The sequence below is a fragment of the Gouania willdenowi genome, chromosome 22 (genome assembly GCF_900634775.1).
Source record: "Gouania willdenowi chromosome 22, fGouWil2.1, whole genome shotgun sequence".
Lineage (NCBI taxonomy): Eukaryota > Metazoa > Chordata > Actinopteri > Blenniiformes > Gobiesocidae > Gouania > Gouania willdenowi.
In genome coordinates this window covers 13,955,289-13,966,952 of record NC_041065.1, presented here as the reverse complement: position 1 = coordinate 13,966,952, position 11,664 = coordinate 13,955,289, and the positions used below count along the sequence as shown (strand labels likewise).

The window sequence follows — 11,664 nt, the reverse complement described above, 5'->3', positions numbered from 1 at the left end:
TTTTGGTCAACGGTTTCCTTATGGGAATCGTACACATGTCCTCTTGATTTAAAGGTAGAAGTGGTAACTAGGAGTGTCCTGATACAACATTTTTACTTCCAATACGATGCCGATATTGCAGCCTTGGGTGTTGGTCAATACCAATATCGATCCAATACAATATCAGCACGAATCATACATACTTTTATTACTTATTTTGTAGTGTGTATGTTAGTAAAGGCTTGATCAAGTGATGTCACTCAAACAGAGAACACTAGTCAGCAACAGTAGTATGAGAAAAACTGACCCATTGATTATTAACCAATTGGTTGCATAAATTTTAACCTTCAACATAATGTCTATAGTATTACACAATTGAATAAATACAATATATATCGGAGATTTTAGATGCAGTGATGAAATTTGATATTCATTTTCTGGCTGATATCGGACCCATATACGATACATTTTGCATGTCTCAGTCAATGTGTTGCTTTCTAATCATGGTGGGAGTCACGAAGACACAAAGCACAGCATGCAACAGAAGCACCAAACTCTAGCTAATATCATGAGTGAGTTGTAAACCCACCTACAGCCTTTAACACACTAACACTCCTATGGCAAGTTCAGAAAATTCAACGATTGTGAGAGGAAGCCAAATGTGCAAATTTAACCCCGTCTTTAGGGTCCAACTAAAGTACAAAATGTGTGGTGTTCCATTGCATGCATTGTGATCACACTTGAGTGTGTTTCAGCGGCGGAGGTACAGCACGGTCCTCCTACAGCAAGACCATACCGGCAAGGGTCGGCCTCCTTTGTTCTTTTGGGAAGATTTACTGTCTGTAAACACTGTTCACTTTATGGTGAATGGTCCAAATAAAAAGCTTTTTGAAGACTTCGCCCACTCAATTAGTCAAGCAGTGTCAATAGATCTGCTCCACAATGACTCACCTGCAATTACTCGAGAGTGAGTGCTCACGGGAGGCTGGCATGTCTCATAGAAACGATGAAGACCTCGGGCTCTTTATAAGGACATGCTGTTACTGACTGCTTCCTGTGAGCTCTCTTCGGCTCCTAAGCGCTCACACACTTCATCAGATCTTAGTAAACGTGTGAGCAGTCACACATTGGTGTAGTTTGGGTGATAAAACCCGAAGATACAAACTTTGTTTTTTTTTTACATAAACGTAAACGACTAGACTGGAAGAGAGAGTGGTAGACTAAATGCTAGACTCATTGGATATAAACATCGCATGTCTCTGAGGGGTTTTTAATAAACATTCATCCTCTCGGTAAGTGGAGGTGGGATAATGAAGAAGTGGGACAATTACCACAACCATCCTGATGTTATCACTGCTTTGAGGGAGATCAGTTGAAATGTTGTAATTGCACTGTCAAAGCACACCCCCCCCCCCCCCCCCCCCCCCCCCCCCACCCCCCCCACCCCCCCCACCCCCCCCCACCCCCCCCCCCCCCCCCCCCATCCTGCTTCCAGGACACACACATGAATGCACGTCCCTGCAGCCTGCAGCCTCTTCTTCTCCGCCTTCAGCCACTTCAAAATGAAATTCTTCTCAGTCTTCCCCTCCTGTAGGAGTCACCCCCCTTTTTGATGCTGATATGCAGGCATCAAAGAGAAGAGCAGCAGCAATTAGAGAGCCTGAGGGGATCCCCGGGCTCCAGAATAACTCACTGCTTTGAGTTGTCATTGAATAAAGTGAAGTCACGTCCTATTTTACTCACTGCAACACATTTGTTTTAAGCAAAAAAACACCAAAAATGTATCTTTTTGCCCTTTATTTTTAAAAAAAAACTATTCAAAAAATGTTGTTAAATAAAACTTCTTTTTTTCCCCAGACGATGCTTTAAAGCTAAGATGCTATCACGCAGTTTCACTATCACGAATGGGAAACAATGCTCGGCCAACGTCTGCGGGCGGTTCAAAGGAGTCGTCTCTCTCTAAACATTATCATATAATTTGGGCCAGCCGTCAACTTGTAAATAAGTGATGTAGAAGCCTATTGTGTGATGGGGCACAGGTTGGAGACAGGCGTCTTGGCTCTGCCGGCATGAGCCGCTGAAGACAAAGGCAGGAGACAGAGCGTCTAACCTTTGATTCTTCTGAAGACTCAGCCGCCTTGTGTGAGGGCAGGACGCATCAGCCGCAATCATGCCCCCAATGTGGGGACGTCATGAACAATAGAATCACTCTCACACACTCAACAACCCACCCCGACTGCAGCTGGATTAGCACGTATCCAAATACTATGGGTAGTCTAATTGAAGGAAAATTGAGAATTGACTTTAAAAAAAAAACAAAAGCCTTTTCACCTTGATAATGCATATTAATTCTTGTCTTTCTTCACTTTCCCCTGAATGAAGTATAATTCATCAAAGCTGGTCATTTCTTACCAAAAGAATCTTTACTTTTTATGCAAACAAATCAAAATTCTTTGAATCCGCCTTTTTTTTTTCCTTTGCACAACCATCATTTCTAAATAATCAGAATTTGTGAAATCATCAGGCTGTTTTTTATGGGCCATGATATAGTAATAAGTGATAATGTGTTTTTCTATGAAAATAAATTAAAAAAAAAAATCATTCAACAATTATAATTATTTCACCTTTTTTTAAAAACGTAATTGTGGCAAATTCCCACCGTGCTATAGATTCTGACAAAAGGTGCTTTTTGCAATGTGACTGAAAGTGTTTTTTCCCCAGTAAATAATATGAAAGCAATAAATATTACCAGCAAAAAATGTTTCTTTTTTGTTTAGAGCAATTTTACTATTTTCTCAATAAAAAAAAAAAAAACTTATACAATCTATGGTACATTATGAAAAGTTGTACAGCTTTTTATGTTTAAAATAGGGACTCAATTTTTTTTAATATGTAGATATAAATATATATTTTTTTTCAAAATAAATGATCATATTGTCAAAAAATCAAAAAGTGAGAAACACATACAACTCATAAAAGTTATAAATAAGGGTCCAAGTGAACATTTTTTGGGAGGAAAGACCTTCTACTTTGTTTTAGCGTCCAAGTCGCTGTTTTTCAGTCTGGGGTTTTAGTCCATTTGTGTGTTAGCGGCAGCCGCAGCCTTCCACTACCATTTCCTGGTAGTTTTTTAGGACTACCTTGTCATGTTCATCTAGGTAGAGCATGGAGATGGCGCTGAGCTCTGTTGGCACACAGCAGGCCTTGGGAATGTTGTTGTTCACAGAGTTTACCAGTGTCTGAACAATGGCATGGTTAGTAGAGTTCAGGTGGTCAGCCAGAGGAAAGGGACACTCCCCGTGGCAGTAATAAGCCTGGTAACCAGGAGGCGCCACTATCCAGTCATTCCATCCCACATCGCTGAAGTCCACATACAGTGCGTGGCGCCGGCAGTTGCGGTTTCGTTTTCGGCCCCGTTGTTTGGGGCTCCGTTTGGCCCGTCGGGTCAGCGGGTGGCCCTTCCCGTCATGGCCAAACGTAACCAGAAGAGGACGTAGCTGTTCCCAGTCGTCCTCCGGCACTTGGTGTAGTGATCGGCTGATGCGTACATGTCGACCCTGGTGGCGTGGAGTCTGGTTGAGATGTAGGACCTCCACGGCCAGTCCGTAATTAGGGAGGCGCTCACGAGTCCAGTGCAGCACGGCCTGACTTACGTCAAAGCTCTCCCAGCGTGACGTGTTGTGGTGCACAAGTCGCGTATCCAGAAGTTGTGTGATCAGGTGCCCGGGTTTTGGGGGTTTTAGCACCTCGTAGACATTTATCCGGTGAAGACCCGGGTTGTCTGAGAAGTTGTCGGCAATTGCGTCCTCGATCTGGTGACGATAGAGCCTCAGTTCTGCAGAAGACAGCAGCTCGTCCGATGGGATGCTGCTCAGGTTGAACAGGAAGCGAAGAGGCATTGGGTCATTGTGGTCAGGCTCATGCTCCTTCTCCATGTGCTCTGAAAACAGACAACGCAACGTTTTAATTCCTCTTCTAGCAAACATTTCCATCAAGGTCAAACACTGTATGAAGTTTAGGAAAAGTAACACTGTAAAAAATCCAAAATGACATTTAGGTAAAGATAGTAGCAGATAAAACTAAAAAACACAATCCTTGAGGTCAAATGTTTGTTACCAAAACTGAATTTATACCAAAAACATTTGCACAGACACTTTTCAATGTCTGCTTGCTTTTCAAGAATACAACTATATTCCATACACGCTTCTTTATCAATCTTAGAGGATTATCCTGCCCTTCTCTCAATGCCTTTCTCTGAGCACTTTGCTGAAACATGCATTACAAAGAGGGTGGTGATTAACGTACCACAGCTACAGTATAAACACAGTGGAGGCTCCCTGTTCCACGCACAGTCTGCAGATTTCTGGCAAGATCACCATTGTTGGGGAAAGGAATGTTGTGTCTACTATTTTCCTGCTCAATCCGCCCCTGTTATTTCACACCCAGGCTGTAATCTTACCCAGGTGGTTCTCATTATTGGAACCTGCTGTGTTTTTGATTAGCTTTGCCGTTTGTTCACTTAAGACATTTATCATTTTCATCATGAATAATCATTATGGAGTCAGACAGTAGGATATCATTTATCCTAAGCCTATGGGAAAGGAGAGGAATGCAACCCAAGTTTATTCACAGTTTGTGTACACACACCTTCCTACACATTATGTCCCGACTGCTTTGTTGTCCAATGAAAACCAAAGAGGGACACCTGTTAGACCCTGCCAATGAAAACCACAACCATCTTTCTTTTGAATTCAAGATGAATGACTATGTGGTTTTCCTCGTGCGTAAACACATCTCCTCACCTAACTGACCATCTGCTGCAGACTTCAATACCTCACTGTGTTTTTGGACTGATCTGTCAACCGAGTCACACTATCACACAATGGCGCTTCCATGAAAGCTCCCCCTCAAAAGGCCTGGAAGGATGTTATTAACATAGTTTAGCAGAGGGTTAAGGAGGGTAAACGGCTTGTATGTAGCAGCACAAACCCCCTAAGCAGAAGTTACTACTCTGACGGACATGGTTCTCATCCTTAAAGCCCTTGTACACTGCTAGAGTATATCACCATGTGCTACCACTAGCATTGTGTTGAACAAACCCTCCTATGGCTGACTCATCTTTCCCTCTTTACTCCCACTCCTAAGGGCGGAAACTTGTGCAGCCTTAAAAGTTTTTTCAGCTCTCCATATTCCCAATCATGTCCTCTCCTAGTAACACTGTCATGTCTGTCACAACCAATCGCTCTTTAAACAGAGACCCAGCTAATCATCATCCTCGATCAAACCGCAGTCTCATCGCTCTGTTTATCCGTCTCTCCGACGAGCAGCAGCTTCTCCTCTCAGCACCCACATTGTTGGCAAAGGAGGCTTTATTTAGAAGGCTGCAGAGTAGCATTAAAGATAATTGCATGTTGAGGAAGGTCCTGTGAGAGGAGTCCTCCATATAAACTGAGACATAAAAGAGTAGCTTCGCTCCAACTCCCAGACCAAGAGCTGGCTTTTTTCAGCCATTCTGGACTGGGTGCGGTGAGGAGTGTATGTCAGTAATATGAAGGCATGCCTTTCTTTCAGCTGCGAGCTGAACATGCCAAGCTTTGTCAAATGTTGCTCTTGAGAGGTTGTCTAGCAGACTTTTTTTTTTGTCCATTTCAGACACTGTTTGGTGACCACATCCTTGGATTCCTGGGTTATGGTGAGATGGGTGGAGCAGCACTCTCACAATCATCTTTCAATAAAGGCAGGAAGTGTTATTTGCTTCCTTCTTCAAAGCTGATACACAACAATACTACTGGAACTATTGGAAACATTATTCATGGTATAATGTTTGACAGCATCTTCAACATTCTTTTGAGTGTTTTGCCACTGCCTATCCACTGGGGTGTAACAGAAAAGTGAACTCACAATATATGGAATACGATATAGGGCTCACTATACGAAACACTCACAATACGATATTAAAAAAAAAAAAAATCCCAATGAAGAGTAACAAAGGTGTAACAAATCTTTGTTGAAATTGAAAAACAATTTGACTGCAAATAAGAAATGAAAATAAATGTACCAATCAAACTGTTTTCATTAACATTATTTCTCATTTCTATAGCATAAGTTTTGTATTATGGACCTGCCAAAATAAATCCAAAATGCAGCTTGAAATGGTTAGCATCACTTATAACTTAAAGAAGGAGAAAATAAAGTTGCTGAAATGAAGCAGTGTTGTTTTTTAATTATGTTCTACATGATATATCATACAAAACTGGATACATGTGCTTTAACATGGGAGATATGCTTCAGCATGGAGAGACACACTTGCTGACAGTTGTAAATCACTAAGTTAGACCACAAGTAGGATAGTATAAAAGGACACATAAGGATTAAAAGCCCTTAAAAGTCATTCCCTGTTCCAGTCGGGTTGTTTTCTCGTTGCATCACTACACACAACAGACTTATGAGTCTACAGAGCATCCGCGGTGTCCGCCATGTTGTAAAGCAGGGTGGTCAAATGTTATCACGCTGCTGCGGTCCTTTAAAACTTTTTTACTGGATTTTATTTCGTGAACCATTCAATTTTAGATCTCCATTTTCTTTTATTTCGCGAAATGTTGTACCGCGAAATGTCCTTACAGTCCTACTATTCACACATCACTCAAATCACCCACTTCTCTTACCTTCATGGTGAAAGCCCCTCACAGTGTTGGCCCGACTGGCCGACCTCTCCGGATACTCAAAGCAATGTCATGCACTCCGGCCTCATCCGCCTCCCCTGACTGCAGCCGGTACAGTCCAGCAGGTAGCGAGGCACGGTGGCGGAGCGACTGGGCCGTGGCCGCCTTCTGAGGCCGAACATGTGCAGCAGCGTGGCCTCGAAGTCACGCAACAGTTCATGACTCTGAGCAGCCGAGCGACCCTGCAGGCTAGGTACTTTCTTCTTCCCCTCTTCGGGTATCAGACTAGCATGGTTGCGCTCTCCCAGCAGGACTTGGCATATTAAAATGACCATCAGCATTCGATTACCAGGAATCATGATGTCTCTGGTGGAAGCATCAGAAACAACACAAAGATAACAGATCAGATAAAAGCACCGTTATGGAAATGAACTCAATTTTACTGTTTATTTATCATACATTAAACACAATTGTGTTAAGAGGCAGAGGTGAAAGTAACGAATTACAAGTACTCATGTTACAGTAATTTGATTGCTTGTACTTTTCAGAGTATATTTCTAAATCAGTCATTTTACGTGTACTTAACTACTTTTTAAAAGAAGTAAAGTAATTCATTACATTTCTACTTCCAACCATTACTGAGTAAATTATATATTTTTGTTTTAAAATGATCAACGGACATTGTGAAACTACAAAAACTGAAAAGACCAGACAACAATTAAATGCATCACATCATAGCCGACCAATCAGATTAAACGTATAATGCACTGCTCCAAAACAGCATTAAATGCTGGTTATTTTCTTAGTTTTAGAGTTTATGTGTATCTATTCTTAGACCCTGACATTTTATTTATTTAGAATTGAATTCATAAGTGTTGTTTAAAATAAATAAATAAATAAATAAAAATGGACATTTTGACAAACCTTTTTTGTTTTATACCAGTGCCTTTATGTAAAATAAATTAAGTTACAATTGTGGTAGATTGTGTCTCTACCTTTTTAAGTTCATACATGAGATGTTTACTGTATGCAAGGGAACCGTGGCAAGATTTATTACAAAAAATAAAGATAGGGGGTGAAAGTAACTAGTAACTTTTACACTGAATACTATTTAATTGAGCTACTTTTTACTTGTACTTGAGTATTTTATGTGTGACTGACTTGTACTTGTACTTGAGTACAAATTCAATCAAGTAACAGTACTTCTACGTATATCAGTAATCTTTACACCTCTGTTAATACAGATATCAAACAGTAAAAAAACTAAATTCTAATACTCATTGTATTATTGTAGCTGACAGACATGATCCACACATTTTTAAGACAGGCGTGTTAGTTTCCACAGGCTGCTCTGCCTTGACCGACTGCTGGCAGTTTATCTTTGGTGACATCCTCTAAAGGTAAACAGCTGGTTCAAGAACTCGACTTTTTTTGTTTGAATGGAATCCGAGGGCCATCTCTCCTTGCTCCCCCCCCCCCCCCCCCCCCCGATCTCCTCCCCTGTGATTAGACAAATAAAAGAGGGAGCCCTGGGGTCGGAGCAAATTCTTAGCTCGATAAGGAGTCTCGCTCTCTCACAATCTGCTCCGACCACGACTCTGTGGCACACGTGGGACAAAAAAAAGTTCCATCCAGTCATGTGCAAAAACACATGACTGGATGGACAAAAGTGAGAGATTCTGTCTGAATCCATGTCCAGTTACTTACCGACAGGAAATAAAGCATGGGGAAACAGTCCATGTTTGTTGGGGGTGAGCAATGGACAAGTTCTTCCAGAAAATGTCAGGTGGTGCTAGGCGGCTGCAGGAGAACGTGAGTGTGACCCTGTTCCTGAAAGACAAACAGGAAAGGGGAATTAAATACAATGCAGCTGCAAATACTTGAGGTTGTTACATAGTGTTTAGTTTTGAGCAAATGTGCCTATCTGTGTCAGTCTGACTTGTAAAGAGAGAGCTTGGGTGTCTCTTTTAGGGCTTATCATTTTGGCTCATGGGTAAAGCTAGCTATTTGCTGTAACTGGAATGAAAGGAGGTACCGGTGTGTGCTCCAACGCACAAAACACAAGTTGAATGCCTTACGTTCAACTTGGAAAAAAAAAAAAAGCGTTTTAAATGTTTCAAGTGTATCAACATTTTTTACCCAGAAATCTTTGAAACTATAGATGTATTAATGTGCAGTAAAAATGGCATTGATTTATGTTTTGGAATCGTAAAAAAAGGATGTAACCTCACACCAAGCAAACACATATGGAGCCCTTAATTGAAACTACTGTATAAAGCTACTGTACATGTTGGTCCCTAGTTATACACACGTGTTTGGTTGTGTATGGTGTGTGTGTGTTGTTGAATTTATTTTTGGGGGGTTGTGGGAGCAAGATTGCCTCAGTATGAGTGATTATCTTAGTCCCTGCATGGCTCACTGTATATATGATCAAATCTCTCCTATAACGCCATTAGACTTTGACCTCTGGTTGACCCTCCTTTATTGGTCATGACACTAGATCCCGAGTATGTGTGTGTGTGTGTGCGTGCGTGCGTGCACTCTCATCTCTTGACAACAAACGTTCATTGTACACAGTGGGCCTCTCCCATGATTACAGGGATTCATAGGACTCAAAAACACTGACCATACAGAACATCTTGTAACTGTAACCAACTACTGACAAAGCTGCAGGCTAAACGCACACACACAAGCACACACACATGCACACACATGCACACACACACACACTGTATATGATATCATCGATTGAGGATGATCCTGAAATAAATGGACAACTCTTGATTTACTGCCACGGGAAAGTATCATCAATTTTACACCAAAGTCAATGAAATATCTGAATATTTTAAATTTCTCAAAGCAGTAAATATTTATAGACTCTCCTAAAACAAAAACAAAAATTAGTGAAAATAAAACGTTAAACCGGAAATGTAGTATGATTAGCACAAATTTGACTTAGCAGGTTTTCACTTTTTTTTTTTTTTTTTTTTATAGAAACAGTTCAATGAGAACAGGCTGGGAATTTGGCTGTGATAGTGAAAGGACGATGAAAATAAAACAGGGAAGACAATGACACGAGGACCACATTTTATTTTTTTTAGTAATATTATGGTGTTTGAATATACAAAAAAATGTACTTTTATTGTTTGTATTTTTAAATTCTAAACATACAAATTAAAATCTCCCTTTAACATCTGATACTTTCTTGATTAACACACTCATATTAGAAGGGAGTGCACAGCTTTTGCAATTCCTGATTTATGTTCATTTCTGTCATTAAATCCAGATCTTGAGGTTTTTTTTGTTTGTTTGTTTGTTTGTTTTTAAAGGTGAAAAAATGTTGATGCAAATGTAAAAGCAAAAAAAAAAAAAAAACAAAAAAAAAAAAAAAAAGTCATGACATTTTATTTAAAAATGATTAGATGTGAGATGTAACCCTACAAAATTATATTTTATATTCATGCAAGTATTGCTTTTAGGATTTAATGCACGTGCGATGTCAGAGAATATCAAAAAGAAGCAGAAATACTAAACTCCGCTTGCGTTAACCATGTCAACACGCAGGAAAAAAAAAAAAATATATATATATATATATATATATATATATATATATATATATATATATATTTTTTAAAAAATCAATAACAAATTAAATTTGACAGTCAGAAAACAAGTTGACATAACAGATTAAATATTGCGTGCACACTGAATTATATGACAAGTGTGTGTGTGCCAAGGACGCGCCGCGCGCCCGCAGGCCGCACCGCGTCACTCACTGACGCTGTTTGCTCCTCAATCACTTGTTACACACACACACACACACACACACACACACACACACACACACTCACACAAACAAACGGTCGTTTAAATCACGCAAGTAGAAATCATGGTAACACCGGAAATCACGTGCCAGTGAATCGTTACTTGTAACCAGTGCAAAAAAAGGACATTTTACGCACGTACAATAAAGTCAAAGTTATGGGGATGACACGCAGCTGATGTGTACAGGTGTTTGGGGTTGTTGTCGTTGTTGTTGCTTTGTTTTTTTTTGTTTTTTTTTGGTTTTTTTTTGCGCGGTCAAAAGTTACACAACTTCCCAAAATAAGGAATGTGATTTTTTTTTTTTTTTAATGAATGCGTAATGTGACCATGTGTTCAGAAAAAATGACCTCATAGTCATAACTTAGTTGGTCATCATCGTTCAGCATGAGGCGCAGAACAACATTAAAGCGTGTTTGGAAAGAAAAGCTCTAACGTCAGTGGATCGTTGGTTACGCATCCTTTGGAGAAGTTTACGCGTGGCATTAGCAAGGATTGCCCTGACATTAAAATGTGTTGAAAAAAATAAAGTTGAGGCGGTCAAAAGTGGCAAATGAAGTGTGTTGTATTCAAGTTAAAGTTCATTTAAAGATTGTTTGAATGTGTCCCTGGATGAGTGCTTACCATCAGGGGAGGTACAGGTATCCCAAGCTGTAGAGTCCAGGCGAAACGCAGAGAAAAGCTTGAGATGAGCCTCTGGTGCTCATTAATCCTTAGTGAGACCCAGTGAGAGGACAGGACAGGACAGGACAGGACAGGACAGGACAGGAGGACCGGTGGCAGGCGCGGACAGAGTCCAATCCGTCTCCGGGACAGCTTGTCAGGAAAGGTGCGGTGCGCGGTGCTCAGGTCGTGCGACGGCTCTTCTCTCCAAAAATGATCCAGCATCTCTGAGCCCTCTCGGTTTTTATGTGTCCGCCCAATTTACCCTCCCAGTCACCCCCTCTTCTCCTCCCCCGCCTCCCCCATCCGTCCGTCTCAAACACCTTGGATAACACCCCTTCTCTCCTCCTGCACCCCTGCCTCTGAACAGCGGATTGCTGCTTATTCCAGAATTTTCCATCCACTTTGATACAAGCAGCTGAACCTCAACATGCTCTGAAGCACATGTTATATTTGAAAACCTTAAAATCTCAGGTAACCTATGCTTTCCAAATTAAGAACAATCTATGAGAATTTAATATGTATACAGTATAGTTAT

The 11,664-nt window shown here is 40.7% G+C and overlaps 1 protein-coding gene across 1 annotated transcript; it reads right to left on the bottom strand.

Moving 5' to 3' along the window:
• Nucleotides 1-1,493: 1,493 nt before the first annotated feature.
• On the bottom strand, nt 1,494-11,357 carry bmp4 (bone morphogenetic protein 4). Its single transcript, XM_028438448.1, is given in 6 exon segments — nt 1,494-3,919; nt 6,645-6,707; nt 6,710-6,757; nt 6,760-7,007; nt 8,349-8,471; nt 11,088-11,357. Coding segments are annotated over 4 exon segments (1,206 nt in total). The 5' UTR covers nt 7,001-7,007; nt 8,349-8,471; nt 11,088-11,357; the 3' UTR covers nt 1,494-3,065.
• Nucleotides 11,358-11,664: the final 307 nt, after the last annotated feature.